Source organism: Hesperophylax consimilis, chromosome 7, assembly GCF_061612785.1.
Source record: "Hesperophylax consimilis isolate HC1 chromosome 7, BYU_Hcon_1.0, whole genome shotgun sequence".
NCBI classification, from domain to species: domain Eukaryota; kingdom Metazoa; phylum Arthropoda; class Insecta; order Trichoptera; family Limnephilidae; genus Hesperophylax; species Hesperophylax consimilis.
The window spans coordinates 1921252-1943067 of NC_142842.1; the positions used below are offsets into that span (position 1 = coordinate 1921252).

The following is a 21816-nucleotide window of genomic DNA, read 5'->3' on the forward strand; positions in this document are numbered from 1 at the left end:
ATCACAGTTTAATTATAGTAATTTCTGAACAAGTTGGAACTTTGGAATCTCTCAGTACAGGAGGGTATTATGTTTACAAAAAACAATCAAAAACTGACATTTTAAAATGATTCAATGACTCACATGAAAGCAATCTTCAATCTCAAGTTTGGTTCTAATTTCTGGCATTTTGGAGGTATGTATTTTTTTAGAATTTTTAATAGATTAACCTATTGGTTAGTTCCTCCCGTTACTTTGACTTGCTCTTCAGTGCTGCGATGTACAGCTCTAATGACTTCTGCACCTTGGGGCTAGTGGCCGTGGAGACAAACATCTCCAGATCCATCTCTCGGTTCTCCTCCAGCTCCTGGACGATTTTCTTCCTGAACAGCATCTTGCTGAGGCTTCGCGCCTGGGGGTTGATCTTGGCGAACTTGGCAATGAAGGCTTCGGACTTGGCGATGGCGTCGGCTTTATCAGTCGCAAGCTCATCAATCATTCCAATCTGGAAAAATAATGTTATTTCACAATATTAAAGTCAACTTTATAATGATCCTGCGGCTGAGAGCTCTCTTTAACCTCTATTTCTGTTGTTTGAGTCGTTGTGAGAAAAAGGGAAAGGCTACAATAGCTAACTTTTTTGATTTGAATTTTCGAATAAATCGGGTGCAAATTTGTAATTTTTTAGGATGAATTTTTAAAAACTTGGTCACTGGGTGAATAATATCGTCTGTTTAATGTCATTTAAAATGCAGACACTATGTCAATTTGAAAATTAATCGGTAATTTTATAACAAGTGACAGCAAACAAATAAGGCCCCTGAGAACCCGGGGTTGCTCATTATCAACTGCCCCCCGCCAATTTGAAAATACAATTGACTGATAACAAATTGTGTATACACCCACAATGACTTGTTGAATCTGACTGATGCGACAAATTTGAATTCGGGACAGATTTGTGGCGTGGAGTGAGGGGCGGCGCGGGGGCCGGGCGGAGGCATTACATCTGTTTCTGACATTAAACTTGTCACATTTATTTCATAGATTATTTTATTATGTTGTTTTGTTCCTATCTTATTTTTAATATTATCTTATTGTTGCTCTATACTGCCAAAATGGATTAATTGAATAGTAATTCCCATTCAGGCGCTGGGAATAAACATATTATTATTTCTTTTATTACGTTAATTTGAATGCACTATGTAATGTACTTAATTTATACTTGTTGTATGTAAAAGCCCGACGGGTGTAAATAAATAATTAATTTAAAAATAAATAAATAAAATAGTACATATCCATATTATGGATATTTAAATTTTTTTTTATTTTGTTTTGTATATTTTAGCCTCAAATCCGAGTTTACGTTTTGCTTGAAAAAGGCTGCGCAACTTTACTGTTCCTCTTCAGGGACTATTTGTGGTTTAAGTGTGAATCCGTAAACCACAAAGCTAAATGCTTTTTCATATTTATTGAGCTTTTCGAAGCATAAAATAAAATAATATAACATGTTTGTTATGTTTCACCACTGATAATAAATGAAATATAATTTTTTTATTTGTTTTAAACCATTTTATTGATTTATATATTATAAGTCGACCGGTTTCAGTTGCACGCAACCTTCTTCAGGACAATGGAAATACAAACTAAATTAAATTACAGAGGACAGTAAATTAAAAGGTAAATATAAAGAAAAGAGAAAACATATGCGAGAGGGAAAGAGCATCAAAAACAGGCTGGTGGAGGGGTAGGTAGAGGGGTGGGGGTTACATAGGGAGTAAGGGAACGACTTTAAAATTTATATAATGTCAAGCCACAAAGTGATTGCTTTCTTTGATAATGATAGGTAAGAAATGCTTTCCATATAGATTTGAATGGAATTCAATGTCGCCACTGACTCGGTACCTTTTGATTCTAGCCTATTCAGCACGAGCTCTGTGTGTCTTAGGACGGGTTGTTTCGGAGAATTTGAACAATTCATCAAATTTCAACGTTCATTTTCGGGTTCTGTGAAAGTCCTATTCAAGTTCTGTTATTATATCATTGTAGGCTAGTTGTTTGACAAAACTGAAATAAAAACAGAACTTGAAAAAATCTTTAACAGAACTTGAAAATGAACGTTGAAATTTGATGAATTGTTCAAATTCTCCGAAACAACCCGTCCTTATACTTGCATGAAACACTGAGTTCTATATTTGAAATTTAAGGCCTGATTGGACAGACTTTTTGGTCACTAAACATGAGCTCATAGCATTTCTCATGGTCTTTATTCTATGTTTTTCATCTTGAGACAACACAGTAAAATTAATAAACAAAAGTTAAAAAGAATACAGTACACCCTACAGAAAGTTCTCAATTTACCGGGACATTTTAAAGACCGAAAAGATATTCCCAGTGCTCGAAGGTGTATTTGTACTAAGTGTGAGACCTACCTTCAGAGCCTCGTCTGTGGAGAAGAGTGTGCCAAGGGTGAGTGCCAACTCCGCAGTGCGCGACGAAATGGTGTTGCGCATGGTGTCCTGGAACCACGGCGGGGCCACGATGCCCAGCGCCGTCTCGTTGAGGCCGATAGTGTACTTGCCCCCGACCATCACCCGGTATTCACAGGACATGGCGAGCAGGCAGCCGCCGGCAGGGGAATGTCCCTGGAGAATAGAGGAAGTACTTTAGAAGCCATTTGGAGAAGAGACGTACGGGATGTGACAATGGGAATCGATAAAATTCAGACACTATAATATGAAGTTGACATAACTAAACTGAATATACTGTGTATGGAGAGGGTACCAGAAGAAGAAAATAAGTTATCACATAAAGTAATTATATATTAGTAATTATACATAAAATCTAATTGTTTCTAAAGTAAAAACTGTTAAATAGAGAGCTTTGTCATCACATAGTATACACTGTTTTTTGTTTAGTTTCTTGGTGAATGCAACTATGTATTTTGCAGCTATGTATTCGTTATTGTCATTGTGAACTGTTAAGCTTTGAAATACCATATATCTCTTCAGGCTAATTTGTTCGCTTTTGGGAACAACTCATATAGTCTCTTAGATGTTGTCTCCCTTACTTTCGCTGTGAGAAATATCATCTAAATGGTGTTAGAAAGAGAAAACACCACACTTTATATTCAAATCTAGAAGTTAACCACAGAAGAATTCAAATGTGCAACATTATGAAACCAAAATTTCCAATAGCAATTTGAAAAAAACTGAATTTTTTACTAATTATTTTTATATTTATTTAACAACAAAAAAAATGAGGTGACACTAACGTTTCTGGTACAAAATTATATTTCAGCACATAAATAATCTCTTATATATAAACAGGCTAGAACACAATAATAATACTTGTTTTAACTTTAAAGAAGGACTTCTTGTACCTAAGCATACAAATAAATATGGACAAAGAACTTTAAACTATATGATTCCCAGTTATTTTAATATGTTACCTGCTGAAATTAAAAACTGTGCCCAAAACAAATAATTGGTGAACTTACTGAAGACTTGGCTTACTGAAAGAATTAATTTGTATTAGCTTACAATGATATATTATTCTAAAGACTTTTAAAATGGTTATTTATGTTTTTTCATAATTTTCTTTTGCAATTTTTCTGTAAATTTTTTGTTTTATACATATAATTGTAAAAATGTAACTGTAAACTCACTATAATAAGATTTATAATGAAAGAACCCGTTTTTTTACCTTATATTTGTAAAGTTGAATAGTAAAATAAATGTGTTTTTACGTATTTTTTCACTATCAGTAATTTTAGTAACAAAAAAACATACAGTGAGCCATTTTTTGTTTTTGTTTTTATGTTTGGATTCAAAATTTTAATACCCAAAAAATATATGTTTATTTCTAATAATAAAATTTAAAAGCATATTTCTTCACTTTTCAATAACAGTTTTAGGATACATTCAGAAATATTTCATTTATTTGGATTTTATTGCAAAGCGGAAATACTGCGATCTTCCGACAGAAGCGAGCTATTTTGTCGGCTAAATTATGGCATCCTTATTAATGGATACTTTGGCGTTGTTAGTATATATTTTGGCATTTAAGTGAATATTTGCAAGCATATTTAGCCATTTTGACAGCGCATAATAAACAGGGTATTCGGGAAGTAAACTTCTACATGATTTTAAAATTAAAAAAGATAAGTTACTTATTTCGAAATTAGAATGTTTTATGGTAGTTTTTAGGTTAAAAAGTTGAATTGTTTGTACGGGAAAATAAAGTTATTTTTACTTTTTTACCCCGGGACGCCTTGTATAAACGAATGTCTAATTATTACACAATAAATATCATATGAGATTAAAGTTCATAATTAGTACAGAAATTTAACATTTACATGTATAAATAAGCCAATGCTGTGATTGTGCAAATATAAATAATATCAGATTAAGCAATAAGATTTCAATCTTAAAGATATGCATTATGAGCTGGAAAAAAGTTAAGTACCTAATTATAATACACGTAGCAGGCTTTTTAGGTAGTAAAGTCCGTTAAAGAACAGTCTGTTAGTAAACCCCTTTACACCCCTTTTTACCCCTTTCAGGTTCGCCACATAAAACGAATTTCAAAATTCCCTGATTATTCCATGTTTTCCAGATATTTTTCCTGATATTATATTTTATTTGATATGGGAGCATATCTTTCCGAATTTTATTTTAGAAACTGCCAAAATTTACTTTGTTCCTACTTAAATTTTTGACATTTCATCCACAGCAGAAGATTTGAAAAAATTAATACAGGTACATAATTCGAAAAATCGAGTTGTTGGAACCCACAGCTTTGGACCACTTAGCCACTAACTAGGTACCCCATCTATACTTACATTGATAGCCGCAGCAGTGGGGTAAGGGGAACTGAAGAGCTTCATCCAGCAATCCTGCAGGGCTGACCAGAAGTCCCGCACCCTCTTGGGGTCAGGTTTGTACATCTCCATGATGTCCAGTCCTCCAGAGAAGATCGTAGGAAGGGACTGCGGGCAGAATTACCATATTAATGATTTGTAGTAATCAAATAAAAGTGACCACAATGAAGGTTGACTCAAATTAGCTGAGTTGGCCTTCAAAATAAAATGAATTTAAAGCAAATATGAAGACATCGAGAAGTCGATAAATGTGGTAAACTTTTTTGTTGAAACTGCTTTCCACAAAAAATAATGCAAGTCTGCATTACTCTTGTTGGCTTAATTTCATGGAACTGCTATAACTTGCTGATCACATAACATCTGCAGAAAGAATTGCAAAATATGCGTTTTTTTAGGTAGGTAGATTGAAAGCAGACTTGAAAATCGTCAGTTAATCAGTGATAGTGACGGTGAACAAAGGTGAAACATTCCTGGTTTTTAATGGTTTTACCACATGTATGGTTATCTCAATGTCATCATTTCTGCTGTCTAATTATCCAATACCATGCCTCGTCGCCAAATGCCAGGACTGGCATCAAAACATAGTGGACTCCGTTGTGGACTAGCCATACTTCATTTGACAGGTGACACATTTCTTATTATCAATGGATCTTGTATACTCATTACAATATTAATATTTGGATGATTTGTATAGCGTTGTTTATGTGCAAAATCACCTCAGGGGCGCTGCACAAATATATGATGAATTTCTACAACTATCTATCTTATTACTAACTATAGAATAGTCAAACTGTTGTCAATTTTTGGCTAACAGATTGCAGATTGCGGTTCGTCAATCACCAATACAAAGCCCGTATGTACAATGCATTTGATTGATGAACGTGATGCTAGAATGTACATGTATTGTTATTCTTATTTATTTATATTTTGTACAGGCAGTTAATATACAGTAACATACTTACCTGGTAGGTCACTTGAGATTAACACTGTTTATTGTTTATTAGAGAAATCTAGATACGGTTTGAAAGCCTTTCCGGTATTTATTTAAATTTTAAGCTTTAGCTTAAAAAGGTAAAATTTCAGTTTAAACCTGAATTCTGTTGGAGTTGTTACGCATCTTAGTTCCGGAGGAGTTTATTCCAAGCCTTCGGCCCAGATGCTCCGAAAGCGCAATCACCAAACTTAGTATTTGGCTTGCGCTCAGGTTCCATCAGTCTGCCTATAGCTGATGATGGTACTGATCTAAGAGTTGACTGCTTCAGACCAGTGTTTTCCGGGACGCATAGTTCACAGATGTAGGGTGGGGTAATTTCATTGATGGATTTAAACACCATCCAGCACAATTTGTACTGGATTCTTTCAGGGCACTTGAGCCAGTGAAAGTTAGGAAATGTGCGAATATTTAGAGACGCCGGTTATGAGCCGTGCTGCTGCATTAAACACTGATTGAAATTTGTCAGTTTGATATTTTGGAAGGCTGGCAGTAATCGAGACGTGAAACTACGTAAACATTAACATATTACTTACAGAAGTCAAAATCATTCCTTTGGATCTATTGCTGGACAGGTCATCGAATGTTTTGCCCAACTCGGCGAGAAGTTCAAGATTTAGGCCATTGACCGGGGCACGCTGCATTGTGACAGTTGCCACTCCAGTTTTGTCGTTGACTTTCACATCCACCAATGGACCCGCAGAGCTCATGGCTCTGGCGCTAATGGAAGATGCAATCTTCACCTCCCTTACTGCTAACCTGCCTAGCTGGCGGAACGACATCATGATTGCTGAAAAAAAAAACAACTTATAAGTTAACTTTCAGGCATTAATACAGGCTCAATTGTAATTAATAATAATATAACATAACAAATATTTGGTTTTTGCAGACGTTACAGAAAAAAAAAAAATGAAACGGCATATTGTAATAAAACATTTATTATGATATATTATTTATTAGGTCGAAGAGTTAACTTTGTAGTACTTTCCGAAATGAGTGATTACCTAGATTCAATATTTTTTAACAAAATATATGGGTCAGCCGACAGACATACAGATAATTCGTAATGAATAAATTATCCAAGAATCCAACATACCTAATAAACCTGGAAGTGCCCGTAAGTACCAAAATTATAAAAATTTAAAATGCCAAAGTCCAAAGTTTTGACAGTGCAAAAACACCATAAACAATTATTTTGATTTGCAACCACAAAGTAGAGATTACTATTTTGTGATGGATCATCTATCTCAAGAAAAAAATGGATAACCGATTAAAACTAAAGCAAAATGGTAAACATAATTTATTTTACTGCCCATCTATATAATATATAACATTCCTATCGTCCTGTAGACATGACAAAAACCGTACAAGAACCTTGTTTTTTATGAAACGTCATAAAATTATAAAACGGTCGGTAAAGAAGACGTTTCATACCATAATCTTCTTTACCGACACTGCTTGTTTTTGACGGCGTCAAATTAACAAATCGTTTGCTGTCAGATTACAGATGCCTTTTTGTGGTTTGAGTTTTTTATAGCCGATTGTCAAATTGTCTAATAACTGTTTGATTGTTTAACGCAAATACTTAATATTCAAGATGTCCCTCGAACAGACCGCCTGCGATGGTATGCAGCACCCCTTAGCTGAAAATACTCGTATATTTTTCGCGATTCTTTACTATTTACTATATTCCTTGCTATCTTTTTTAGATTTAAAAGCTTTTGAGCGGCGGCTTACTGAAGTTATATCTTGTCTCCACCCGGCTACTATGAGATGGAGAAGTAAGTAATTGTAAATCAGTACCTTATCTTATTTTAAATACACCTGCGAGTAACATTTCACTCATAATATTGCCTTCTTACTTCATTTTAATATCGATGGCTTGAAAATTATTAAGTTCGAACTTTGTGACTTTAATTTACGCAAAACAACAATATTGTAATGTTCATTTTGGTTTGTGTTAAAATATTTCTTTGTTTTTTTTTTAAAGTTCTCCTGGGGGTAATATCGGTGTGCACTGCTATTGGGGCTTGGTATTGGCTGACGGACCCCCTGACTCCGATGGTTTCTCTTTCCCAGTCACTGTTCAACCATCCTTGCTTCACTATCACTTCCATTCTTCTTGGTAAGTTCATGTCTGGAAGACAAACCCAATTTTAAGTCAAGTACAATAATGCCCGGATTTGGGGCAGCAAAACCCCTTTGGTAAAATTTCTGTTCTCCGCTAACTTAGGAGAGTCACAGTTTACGTGAGATTTCGAAAAACCACCCCAACTCATTTTGCACAATAGGGAATTCTCGCGCATTTTGTAAATAATTTATTTCAATAAAGATAATTATTTTATTATGTGCCTCTTTTTTTTCTTTTTTTTTAAATGCATTTTCAATTTTTTGTAGTTGTTTTAAAAATTGCGTGCTATTTCGGCTCTGAAAACGTCACAAGTGCTACGTCACACCTTTGCCGCCATCGCCGCCTGTCTTGCTTGTTGCTGGTTAAACCAAGGGGATCAACGCATTGATGAATTGCATCTCGCATTATTCTCCCTTTTAAGTGTTATTCGTTGTGTTTGTGGTATATTTACAATCCACATAGTTATTACTATTTATTTTACCACTTTTTGACCTCAAGTTGCAGTTAAATATTGTATTATATGTATAAATGTAAATAAACAAATGTGTTGTGACCTAACTAGTGATGTAGACCCGGGAATTTTCCCAGGGGAATATTCCCGGGAACAGGAATATTCCCCGACCTGAAATAAATTCCCGAAAACGGGGAATTTATTTTATTTTTAATAAAATGGTTTCTACACTCCTCTTGGATGCTTTATTGAGTGTTAGCATGTAAAGTAAGCCTGCAAACATTTGCAATAAACGAAGCTGCCTCATCTTTACCTCGTGATATGAAGAACAGCCTGTTGGACGATGATGTTTACTGGACAAGAGTGACATCATTAGCCGATGTTCTGCTACCGATTGTTTCCTGGATTACACAGCTAGAGGGAGACGATCCACTAACACACAAAGTATTGTATGCTTTTGAGGATATTGAGAGCAGTCTAAGTAAAACTCTTCCAGCGTCTCTACCGTCACATACCGAAGAGAAGCAAATACTGGAAAAGGCGGTGCAGCGCAAAGAATTTGCTATTGCTGCAATACATCTGGCTGCTGCCCTACTAGATCCAGGTTCCCAAGGACATCTGCTAAGCCACGCACAGCAACTTGAAGCACTTGAATTCATTGACCAAGTAGCAAGTCATGTGGAGACTGTTGATAGTGTAAATGTTCTTGTTGATTTAGCCAATTATAGGGCTAAAGAAGAATCATGGAGCAAGGCATTCCTATGGAAGTGTGTCGATAAAATCACGCCAGTGACCTGGTGGAAGGGGATGTGCAAATGTTCTGATTTGTCACAGGTTGCCATAAGAATATTGACTGCTCCCATTACTTCAGCTGCCCTGAGAGATCTTGTAGCACCTTTAGTCGCATTCATACAACATGGAGGAATCGTCTAACAACTCAAAGAGCAGGGAAAATAACATCTGTGGCACATAATTGGAAACTTCTTTCCTCTGAGAGAGGCTCTCAAGTTGCTCCCAAGAAAACCCTTTCTTCCACGGATGAGCAGATTGCTTCGCATCATAACGTTTCAAACCTATCTGGTACTCGCAAACGCAAACATCCAATTGACTGTGCTGAGGAAGAAGAAAACGTAGATAATCCTGAGTTGGCAACAACTTCGTCCGGGTCAGATGAAGAAGAAGAATATGAAGGTGAAAGTGGAAGCGAAGTTGATAGTGTCAGTATCCAATCGGTATCATCAGATGAACAGTAACGATCTGTAAAGTTGTGTCATTTTTACAGTTTTACGATTGATTTTTTATATATACCGTTTACTAGCATAAAGTGTATATAGGCTCCTAATACTGTACAGTATACAATTATATAGAGATACTACTCACTTTAAAATAATTTTGATCGTTGTTTTTTTTGTTATTTTTCTCTTGGATCCTATTCCTATATATATGGGAATAGTTTTTATGGATCTATCCTGCTCTACAGGGTGCGCCAGAGAAACTTACTTATTTGAAAGTTCAATAAAAACAAAAGCACTGTAGTTATTGTTGTAATTCTTTTTTTATTTGAAAATGCAATGTACCAAGTTTTTTTTCATACTGTTTTAAAAATTACATCTTTTAAATGGCGACCCTCATCGCGCATACACTGGTTAAGTCGTTTTTTGAAGTTTTCGTCCACACTTCTCAGCATATCAATCGGAATATTGGCAATAGCATCAGGAATGTTGTTCTTCAGGTGATCTATGGTCCGTGGTCGATCGACATAAACAAGGGATTTCAAATAACCCCATAAAAAAAATCACATGGAGTCAAATCCTGAGAGCGCGCCGGCCATGGGAGATCGTCTCGGAGAGAGATGAGGCGGTCGGGGAAATGTTGTCGCAGCAAATTCATGCCCGCTGCTCTCTAGACCACAGCATAATGGCAACTGACGAGAATGGGAAACAAACTTGGGGACGTCCTCCTCCAGATGCGCCCCCTCCCGCCCCTCTACTTGCCCAACTCAACGGTCGGGAATTTTTTCAAATAAGTAAGTTTCTCTGGCGCACCCTGTATATGTACCATATGTGTGTATATTTTATTTTTTATTTAATAAATATTATTCTTTTTGAGGTATTATGTTGTTAAAATCAAAATTCCCAAAATTCCCCAGAAATAAATTCCCGGGAATTTATACATCACTAGACCTAACCTACCTTACATGACGTTAGCTGTCATTCATTCGCAATGGATGTAGATGTTAATAAACGGATTCCTAAGAGGTGGTGTTTTGTACCGTTGTGTACAAATACAACTGTATCTACTCCAGAGAAACACTTTGCCAGCATGTGCCAGTTGATATCAAGAGAAGGAAAGCTTGGATTAAAGTCTATCAGAGTCTATCAAAACGAAAAATTTCTTACATAACCAATAACCATATATATATGCGCAGTATTAACTTGGGTTCAAATTTCAAAATTTTAAAACTAAAAATAAAGTGGTTCGTCGCGTAATTATTTTGATAGGAATATTTGCACAAATTTTAGCGTCAACAAATACCATAACTTTTTTTGTAAAGAATGCAAGGCTGATGATGAAAGCAAATAAAAAGGGATGCTTTAGATATGATAGTTTAGATATGTAGTGCGAATGAACAAAGAAAGGAGTGTAAAGCGAATATATGACGTGAATATGAATGGTAAAGAAGTCGGGGACGTTTGAGGAAGTCATGACACAATCAAGTGAACAAAATACTCTACATAAAAAAAACATATAAACGTGATATACGATGTATGAATGTGAATGAAGCAAAGAATGTGTGTAAAGACCTAGTTTTTTATTGGAAGCAACACAAAGTCAATCTATACTGCACAGCTATTTTGTTGCGTGTAATACGTTTAGGTCAACGCCATCATCATATCCATTCGAGGAAGATTTGCAGCCCCAGCATTCTGAAATCCTTGCTCGGCCTTCGGCATCGCAAATCTAGCTAGCACGCTGCACGCACAACAATAATACGGGACAAATCGTCTCTACTAATAAACTAGGCTAAATGATAACGAATGAAATAACAAAAAGAGACCTACACGGAACTAATAAGAGAAGTCTTGATAAAGACTGATTGTTAACAGCAAAACGGGAACGAAAATAAAGCGAGAAGATGACGGTACGATTTCCTAATGGCGAAACACAGCTAAAGCGAATAGGTTTGCAGGATCTACTCAGGCCGGTCAACCGCGACGTCATCGTTTGCCCTTGAACGCTTGACCAATCACTGGGCGTTCTTAGCTGCATTGAAATATTTCGTTCGCGCCTGTTTTTAAAGTCATAATAACTTTAATAAATGATTTTTGAAAATTATAAAAACTATGTATTCTTGTGTCTGGAGTGTTTCTACATATGAATAATTAATAATAAGTGATTTTGTGGTGTGAAGAGAATTCCCTATTGACGTTCAAAATAAAAGAAATCAGAGTAAAATATAAGAAGTGAACAGTAAATTTAGAGGTGGCTGTTTCATATCCGGCTCGAAGGACTAACTTTACTTTATATGAGGGAGTGCACTGTAAACAATGGAACACGGAAAGGCAGCAGATTTAGGAACACACTGAGCTTACTTATCCAGTCGTAAAGCGGGCACTGCGATCTTTTAAAAAATATTTTTAATCTTTTTTTTTTATCTAGCTATGTTTAAATAGGTTAAGCTACTAAATCGAAACAAAATGGTTATTTCAACAGGTGGATTGGCTGAAAAAACACAGTTTAGAATGGAAAGATCAATGATAACCACTAATGACCCAACGTAAATAGTTATTTTGTGCATATTATGCTCCTGCATCAAACTTCGCATTCACTACAGTTAGGTTAGGTATTTTTGGTTCTCATGCACAACCTCGACCGCAGTGGGCTGCTTGCACTCTTTCGTAAACATAATTGCAGGAGATGCAGCACGGACCACTACTGATTTGAGAAACTAGTCAGCATTTTTATTTATTTATACGCCAATTGGGCTTTTACATACATAACAAAGAAGCAATTTTTTGATAAAATACAACATATTTGTACAGCGCCCTTGAGGTGATTTTGCACAAAAACGGCACTATACAAATAATCCAAATATGTATTATTGTTATTATTATAAAAATACACATGCTTTATAATTTTTTTTTGTTATATAAAAATAAATGGATACAGCTTGACGGACTAAAAATCACATTAATGGCTTGGATAGGTTATAGACATTTTTACAAAAAATCCTAATACTTATTTTTCAACAACTTGGTTTTCTATTGGTACATACTTTGATGTGAAAAATATTTCTGATTCATATCTTTGAATGTATGGTTGCTATAATGACTGTAATGATAATAACTGCTTTGTATAATGTTACCTGTAAACAATGGATGTGAATAAAAGGGATATCGGAAAATAAAATTATGACAAATATTTTGAAATGTGTATGTTAGAAATTACTTTATCTAATCAATTCCATATCAAATCTTGGCAGAGTTGTACATACTATCAGTATTGCCCTGCTGAAAGGCCACCATTCAGAATTAAAAGGTTGCTTTATATGGCTTTAGCTATCGTTGGTGACCAGATCTGAATTGCCAGGTACTTTCCAGCCTTCTTTTTCTCCGTTCCTTACCTACTCCCCCTTCAGCTATACAACACATCCCTGATTCCGGACTGTTGGGAGCAGTTGGTACTGTTGGCCTGTAAAACTACCACACTGTTTTGTAGTGTCAGTAAACTGGTAAGTCATAATCAAAAAAAAAAATTAACTCAATCTCAATCTATCTACATACAGATATACATGTCCCAAAAAAGAGTGTACAGTGGAAGTGCAGAGGTAGAACACCCTACGGGTACCAAATCAAGCCCATGTATGTTTTGCAATTTTTTGTAGTTTTCGAGTTATGATTTTTTTTTTGTGAAACCTTGACTTACAAGAGATTATTGGTCAGAGGCATGAATTATTGAGATACAAGCTTGATTGTTTTGTTCTAATTAGGTGAATAGTATGTCTCTTAGACAGAAAAACAATGGTGAGCAGATCTAATACCATTGCGCCATAAAAAAATGTTGAATCCCAAGGTTAGTTAAAACTCTAAGATTTCAAAATTTTCATAATGATAATAATAATTGGATGATTTTGTATGGCGCCGTTTTTGTGCAAAATCACCTCAAGGGCGCTGTCATCTGTTAATATCATTGAGCTTTATTTTTTTTTTATTTTAATAATGATAATTACACAGCAGAACTTGTTTAAAAATAAACTGTTTTTATAAACCCAATAACAATATTATTGAATATATAAAAAATAAAATGGAGTTCTACAAATTAAACTTAATAATAATAAATAAAAAAAAAAAATAAAAAAAAATCATTGAGCTTTTTCTGCGGATACATTTAAAAGGGTGAGCTAAATAATAACTCTACACAGGAGGCCCCGAGGAAAAACAAATCCCTCAGGGCCTATGTCATCTTTTTGGAAGCTGTGTGGAGGGTCTTTTTAGAAAAAAAAGGAGAGAAAGTTCTGGGAAGGAAAAAGGTTTGAGGGGTGGGTAGGAATCGGGGGTCAATGTGACTAAGACAAGACCTAAACAAACCTTACACCATCAACCCGGCACTCCTGCTTAGTCACCAAACGTAGCGAACCACTTGGGGTTATTATTAAATCACAAAGAGTTTTCAATATGTCGACTATACAAACCCTTTATCTTCTTAAAAAGTTTTGTTTCATTCGCTTGAACTTCTGCCTGTCTCAATTTTGTTTGTAATTTTTATTTATTTTATAAATTTTAAAAGATTACAATTTTGGTGATACCTTACTAGGCTCATGCCCGCATTATGGTAGTCATATATGATTTATGTAAGAATAACAAAATAATATTTTGTATCAATAGTAAAACATACGGGAAAAGGAAAATGTTATGGTAAAACAAAATTTTTGAAAATGCGTATTATTATAGAAACCATATTAGAAATAAAAATAAAACTAATTAAATTGTTTCTAATTTCTTTGGCGTAAACTGTTTTTAATAACCCCAGATGAAGAAACGCCCCCACGCCTGCATCCCCTTGTGCTCCAAGCAGCTCACCCTTTTAACAGCATGGAGCAACAGTAACAGTCCCCGAGCAAAGCTGGGTACACGTCAGCTAGTGTGTATATATTACGTAGTTTTGCGCTAAAAGCTAATTATTGCCATTAATAATTCCAGTGTTGCTGTTTCTCTGCGGCATTCACAAGCGGGTGATAGCGCCGAGCATTATAACCGCCAGGACGAGGACCTGCCTGGCCGACTTCAACATGTCCTGTGACGACACGGGGAAGCTGATCCTAAAGCCGCGGCCCGCCTCCAACACATAGCTGACTATGTGGAACTAATAGCTATTTATTTTATTCTTAAGTACCTTGTCTCTGACGTATGTTATTTTCACTTGTTATTAAGCAATAATACAAAATATGAAAACTGGAGAAATGCTTTTTTTTTGTTGAAATTAATATACTCGTAAATCATGACCGAGTGGGTGCCCCAATGGAAGTGATGCAGAAGAGGCCAAATCCCACCCCGGGATGCTGCTCTGTGATGACGATGTTTACTAGTATTTTTACGGAAATATGTTAAAAAAAATTGATCAAAATATTTGTTTATCGATTCAAACCATGGCAAGTTTTAAAAGAGTGGAAAAAAGTAATTTCCTATTTTTTGAGACAAGTGGTGTTTTAATATTTATTATTGTTGAATGGAAATGATATTACGAGCTGAAGATAGTTGTAGTTGGGTCGAACTAGAAATTCCAGAAACAAAAAGCTGTGGTAGCGATCACTGTTGACTTTTGACGTGATATAAATAGCAGCAAGTTTCAGAGTTCTAGATGCTATCAGTATCGCTCTGGTGAAAGATCAACATTCATAATTGAAACATTGCTTGAAATGGCTTTAGCCGTTTTTGGTGACTAGATTTGAATAGCCAGGTTCTTCTTCTCACCACTATCTTCAGCCTAACACTATTCCTCAACTTATCACTAGTCTCACTGGCTCTTAACGATTGGGAGCAGTTGGGACTCTTTTGCGCTCACATGAAAAAAAGATCATATTATATCAGTGGCTTTACCGCAGTTTGACAATGCCTTCAAAAGGCAAAACAGCTATCCAGCGAAATAGTAACTATTTTAAAATATTTTTTTTTCATTAGCTCCACACAGCTATGCCTTCTTTTGGGATACTGTGTGATTGGTCTTTTAACCTTCCAGCGGGCGCGCTGTCGTAAAATTTACGACAGACGTGCCAAATCGCTTCCCCCACTCTTACCACTTAGTCGAAAGAATCGAGCTTCGAGCTATGCTAGAGTCAAATCAAATCAAATCAAATGTCAAACATTTACCGCAAGATATAATAAGTGCTTTTCTCAAAGTTAATTACGGTCGGGCAGTTGAACCGATAACAGAAGAAGAAAACAGAAGCTTTCCAAAATGCAGTGTTTGTCGGTTATGTGCACTGGATAAGAAAAGATCCTCAGCATCAATGAAGTGTTGCCGTTGCCAGTCCTTTACATGCAAGAACCATTCTTCAGTTGAGGTGGTTTGTAACAATTGTAAGGATTAATATAATAATTTTTCAAATAATTTTATTTTTAAGTACTGCCTATTATCATTTTTCATAACCTTAAAGAAATTCTCTAACATTTGTATAAAGAAAACACCACTTACATGGAGAAAACTCGATGACGTAAAATTTACGACAAGCGCCCGCTCAAGGGAAATTTCTCAACGCGCCCGCTGGAAGGTTAAGAAAATTAAGGAGAGGAAAGGATAAAGGTATGAAGAGTGGGTAGGAATCTGGGTCAGTATGTCCAGGAGTGACGCATGAATCCATCCCTTCCTCAGTTGGTGGGCAGACGCATCTCCCACAAAAACCTGCTATGAGATAACCTACGGCAGAGGTATTGGATATCCAATGAAATGGTTCCCAGAGCGGCGATACCCATAAATAAAAAATATAACTACATATTATTTTTAATAACTTTGGTGTAATTCAATAAAATTAATGATACATTGATGTCTTAGAACACAGATACATAATAATATAAGTTACTAACAAACATAGAATAAAAAGAGTCATATATCTTGTTTCAGTAAATCATACCATGTAGGTACAGGCAATGTAATTCCATATTAACATTTATATGTTTGTATAAAAATGTTTCTGATAAAAAGAGTGTAAAAATACTCATTATGTATTATTATTTATCAAGTTGATAGAAATTGTAATATCAAATATATCGACTTGTGGTTAAATTGTTCTAGTGAGTACATATGTAGTGTTAATGATCTTAAAAATAGTATTATGTAATTATTTATTTGATACAGAGTAAAAGCAGAAGTTCTCAACCATTTTTAATATTATTTTTGCAATTCCCTTTTAATTATGTCATGAGCAGCTATATGACTCAAGAAGAGAAATCTCAAATTGAAAACCATAGAAAGGCTGTTTCAGTTACATAAGATTATTGATTATAAATCAACATTTATAAAAGCTTTCGGTATATGTATTTCGTTTGTATTTTATACTAGCCCCAGTGAGAGATTGTATGCACGTCATCAACGATCATCCTAAAAACCGTTCATAAAAATTGTCCTTCTCACATGTTTCATATGAAAACGAAAAAGACCGAAGATACTAGAATGTCAAATGTCTTTGAACATATTCCTATAGAGATTTCGCAAACATATGTTTATTTCGAATTGTATTGCCAGGCATAAAAAGAAGCAAAAAAATAAATTATGCTTTATTTCATAAAACACACACAATAATAAAATTTGCACAGGATTAGGTAGACCTCATTAACTACGTACATTCGTTAATAATTATTATTAATAATTATTAATTATTATTATTATTCATTAATAATTCTACTTATTCGTTAATAATTTTACCGTAAAAATAATATGATATTATCATTATACAGTTTATAAAGTTCTTGTCCGGGACGACTTATTTTCAGATATGTAACACTGAATTTAAATGTCAACATAATGAAATGGTAAGGTGACCACCTAATTTTGAAAATTGTTATTTTTAGAACACTTGAAAAAATATATATGTATATGTATTCATATATCTATTGTTTGCTTTTAGTAAAAATGTTTTATTTATTATTTGTAACTAATTATATTTTACTTCGATACTATTTTATGTTTCTATGTATTCATAACTATTTCTTCATACGTTAATTTTCGAATGAACAAGTAAACATGTACTAACTCGCTTTTATATTTCGATTGTACATATTTATTAATGTATATTATATTTCTAATATTGTATTATGTATCTGAATCATCGATGTAGGTAGGTAGATTGATACTACGTTATTGTTAAGTTCTTGCCAATTATAGAAGAATGGTCAATATCACTCATCAATATTGTGCGAAGCAAGTTACGATGTACATTATTTTTAAATGTTTCATGATGATGTGCATACGAGCTCTGCCTGGGAATACTTTATCAGCATTATAAAAACTTGTGGATTTCTTGCATACAGCATGTTTTAAATTTGTTATTCGACTTCAGAAAATAAATTCTACTACAGTTGAAAAAAAGTAAATTTTTTATTAAACATACTAATTTCAATTTCAGTGCATCGGTGCATGCGCAAAGTGATGTGAAATATACCTGTGTATAAATAGTATAAAACAAAATCGCTATCTGCGTCTGTTTGTTTGTGCGCTTGTTATTATAATATCCTGCGATTTTTCGTGGGTCTGCGCTAGTAACATAAAAAGAACACAATTTTTTTTTTTCAGAATACTGCTGTCCCTTTTTTGCTAATAAGTAGGCGTAAGCAAGATAAAAGGCTGCTTCTCAGTGACATTTCGCAAGGACACTACTGTCGGAATTATACATATACTCTAGTGGATCCCTGCAATGGTTCGCTATTGCAAATGTCTTTTCGGGCGTCTCCGACATCTTCCACCATTCACTACTGTATACCACAATGTTACTGTTAAAAAACTACATTACATCGACTTTAACTCCACTTTGTATATCATTCCTGTACAGAGATATTGGGTAACGTATTCCTCGGACGTCCCTGATGTCTTCTACCATTTAAACATTAACAATTTTGTTTATATCTCGACGAGCTCTGCACCTGTCGGGTCCGAAACTATTCTATGTTTCAAGCTGGAACCAACCAAACACATTCACAAAATTTCATTGAATTCTGTTGGGCGGTTTGGGAGATTAGCGTGTATGAACCCAGTGACAAGTGATTTTTATGTATTAAGATATATATATGTACCAATTACTTAAATGTACTGAAGCAAAGAGGGATTTTGACAGGTTGATTATACAATTGGCGGGAAAATAGTTTGGGTGAGAAAATATGTAGGAAAAAACGAGATTGGTTGGCAGTTAGTACTATGGAAATGTGTAATAAGTAATGCAAAGTGGAAACAGCATTTGCATGGAATTCTATTTGAGACCTTCAGCCTAATTGTGTTTATTCTTATCGATATAAATACATTAATCAAACTATCCACACTATTTAGAATGATAATTTCTGTTTTGCCAAAGAGCTTAGCTTTTAATATTTGGATGGCGAGAATACAGTGTTTTGATTGTTTCCGATCACTGGTTAATATGAAAATACACTTTTTTTAGTAATACAAGTGAAATGAATCACCATTTAAGAATGTGTATTCTTATTGAGGTAAGTATGCCAATAAACTTACAGGTGGTTGAGAACATTCAGAATCAATTAACCTAGAAATTACATTAAGTATTGAGATGCAGCAATGTGTATAATTATTATTGAAGCATAAAATTATTTTCAGGCATGCAACATTCACTTGAATGGAACCAATAAAAGATACACTACAATATGAAACTTGCTAAAATGAATACTCCACATTTAAACACCTTTAGTCCAGTAGCGGAGAGAACACACTTCTAACTTATTTGTTTAAAATTACCAGAGCGACTGCTTTGACAGCTTCGACCAGACAACACATAGTCCAGTCAAAAGGGCAAAACAAATTGTATGAAATCAATTGTGGCTAAAATGATATATTCAGGCCTCTCTGTTAATGTTCAACTATTGCTTGATAGTCTAGCTTCAATACAAGACTTGTGGTGTTTGGACGAAGCTAATGAAACAGGGTGGGAGTAAGTAACTCTGCTTACTGCCAAAGTTCCATATTTGGAGTGTACCATTTATATGGTTTAATTATTTATTCCATTTTGCTTATTAATTGTGAACTTCTAATCTTGCCAATGAGTTGCCGATATTCTTTTTTCTCCTTTGTTCAATTCACGGTTCAGACGAACAAAGCTCTTTCTTCACTAAATTGACAATGTCGCAAATTGGATAAAAATTATGTAGTTCTCTTTTTTACAACTTTATAGGTGTTGCACAAAATATACAAAAACTATTGTAACCATTTCTAAACAATTTATTAATAAAAGGATAATACTTAGTAATGCAGAACTGTAGTCTGGTGGAACTTTATACATAGACAAGTATTATAGTATTAACAGAAATAACCCACGCAATGCATCATGTCAAACATATCAATAATGGTTATAATAAAATGGTTATGATTTTCCTACTACGTAAATACTAACGGTTGGTTATACATGGGTTAATAAAAAGGTAATACATAATTACTGAAAGCAACATGTGGTATCAATAAACAATCTCAAAAACATACAATATAACAAGAAAATCTGATAATTCACTCACTAAATATACATTATAATTAATATTATGTCGTAATAAAGTCTTCTCAAAGAATTGAAACGGAAAAGAATTTGCTAGAATATTTATTTTTCTACAGTGTGAAGTTAAAATTTCACTATAAATATAATTTTAAAAGCGTTGAGCGTACATTTTACAATAATAATTCAAAGTCTGTGAAATGGACGCCGCGTCTATAATAAAATGAATTTACAACAATGGTAGATTTATTCACTAGAAACTTTATGAACACAGGGTATATTAAATATTTGTGAAATGCAACACGGTAAAGTTTGTAGAAATTTTTACAAAACCTGGTAATGGATGGTTAATTTGCCGACAATTCCAAAGTCAAATAAAAATTGTACAACTTATATCAACAAAACACTTCATTTGAAAATTAAAAGATAGAAGATCATTACCGGCGTACATATAAAGTTTGCAATGGAGGCAGCGGGCTTACTGGGGTTTGCACTGGTAGCTTAATGTATACATTAGCAACGCCCCTGCACACATAAGGATATACACCTCTACATTATTCTCATATTTTGAAATCAAAGTTTTTCAATGTTAAAAAATGTAACATAAAATAATTTTGATGATAATAATTTCCAAGCAATTCCAAATGAAAATCTTGCATTTTAATGTTTTCATATTCAGTCTTAACTGACAAGGAAGGAATTAACAGTGCAAATACATACATCAATCATTTAAATAAGTGTTAGAAAAAAACATTAATATAAAAAAATATATAAATAGAGATTTATTATTTAAAAGGTAACAGTCGGGAAACTTTGGTTTGTGAACAGTTTAATACTAGACATGGATGAAAGGACAAAAGACCAAACAAATGAAATGAATTCAGTACAGAGATGAACACGAATCAATTCCAAGTATTATACTGAATCAATTTAGTGCATCCCTAAAACGAGTCACAACACATTTAGTGCAGAAAAAAAGTTATGTCATATCTTTTTTCTCATTTCCGCATATACACGGTGTCCGGAAACTCGTAGTACAAGCGGGAAACTGGAGAATCTACACCACATTGGGAACCCAAAAAAACATAAAGTTTTTTGTTTTGAGCATTTTCACAAAAAAAAAAAAAAACCAAAAAAAAATATTTTTCAGCTATTTTAGGGTTAAAGTTTTTTCTGGTGTTTAGGGTTGAACAACAGATGTTTTAACCCTGCAGAGCAGAAATATTTTATGATTACACCGGGTTAAATGAAGGGTGATTTCAAAATAATGCTTCAAATCCGAGTTTCTTCATTTGTTTTACTTTCAAACAGTTTTAATTAGTTGGGTACTTTGATCTTCAGTAATAATTTATAAGAATTTGATTAAAAAAAAAAAATAAAAAATAAAAATCAACTTCTAACTCGAGTTACTCGATAACGAAAGCTCAAATCAAAAAAATATATACTACAAAATCGACTCCAAATGTGATGTAGATTCACCAGTTTCCCGCTTGTACTACGAGTTTCCGGACACCCTGTATACTGACTTTAACTGCATAAAGGGGTTGGCTGAAATCACACGCTTTTAGACTAGGTATTTACATTTAAAACTGAAATGAATCACAGAATCAATACATCAAACAAAGATTTAATTAACTCGATACAGTGAATCAGTTTTAATCGATTCACTATTCAGTAAGGATTC

General features: G+C 34.2%; 2 protein-coding genes across 4 annotated transcripts; one reads left to right on the forward strand and one right to left on the reverse strand.

Annotated features, from left to right (window-relative positions):
• Window positions 1-94: 94 nt before the first annotated feature.
• LOC149422132 (enoyl-CoA delta isomerase 1, mitochondrial-like) lies at window positions 95-7092 on the reverse strand. 2 transcript variants are annotated; one of them, XM_089633108.1, is made up of 5 exons: window positions 6946-7092; window positions 6386-6639; window positions 4820-4966; window positions 2409-2621; window positions 95-484 (listed from the first exon to the last, which is right to left on the reverse strand). In XM_089633108.1, the coding sequence occupies exons 2-5, from the start codon at window positions 6632-6634 to the stop codon at window positions 230-232; spliced, it is 864 nt and encodes a 287-aa protein (XP_089489234.1). In that variant the 5' UTR covers window positions 6635-6639; window positions 6946-7092; the 3' UTR covers window positions 95-229. The 2 variants fall into 2 exon arrangements, with proteins under 2 accessions (XP_089489234.1, XP_089489235.1); XM_089633109.1 differs by having other exon boundaries at window positions 6854-6966.
• Window positions 6969-14907, forward strand: Cnep1r2 (CTD nuclear envelope phosphatase 1 regulatory subunit 2). Of its 2 annotated transcripts, none has more exons than XM_089633110.1 (4): window positions 6969-7138; window positions 7559-7630; window positions 7840-7974; window positions 14632-14907. In XM_089633110.1, the coding sequence occupies exons 1-4, from the start codon at window positions 7108-7110 to the stop codon at window positions 14778-14780; spliced, it is 387 nt and encodes a 128-aa protein (XP_089489236.1). In that variant the 5' UTR covers window positions 6969-7107; the 3' UTR covers window positions 14781-14907. The 2 variants fall into 2 exon arrangements, with proteins under 2 accessions (XP_089489236.1, XP_089489237.1); XM_089633111.1 differs by lacking the exon at window positions 6969-7138 and adding an exon at window positions 7309-7474 and having other exon boundaries at window positions 14632-14904.
• Window positions 14908-21816: the final 6909 nt, after the last annotated feature.

Coding starts and splice junctions, on each gene's coding strand:
- LOC149422132 (XM_089633108.1), bottom strand. CDS start 6,634: ATGATGTCGTTCCGCCAGCTAGGCAGGTTAGCAGTAAGGGAGGTGAAG. Junction 2,622..4,819: donor CCACTGCTGCGGCTATCAAT/GTAAGTATAGAT, acceptor TCTATTCTCCAG/GGACATTCCCCTGCCGGCGG. Junction 485..2,408: donor CCACAGACGAGGCTCTGAAG/GTAGGTCTCACA, acceptor TTATTTTTCCAG/ATTGGAATGATTGATGAGCT.
- Cnep1r2 (XM_089633110.1), top strand. CDS start 7,108: ATGGATAACCGATTAAAACTAAAGCAAAATG. Junction 7,631..7,839: donor GGCTACTATGAGATGGAGAA/GTAAGTAATTGT, acceptor TTTTTTTTAAAG/TTCTCCTGGGGGTAATATCG. Junction 7,975..14,631: donor TATCACTTCCATTCTTCTTG/GTAAGTTCATGT, acceptor TAATAATTCCAG/TGTTGCTGTTTCTCTGCGGC.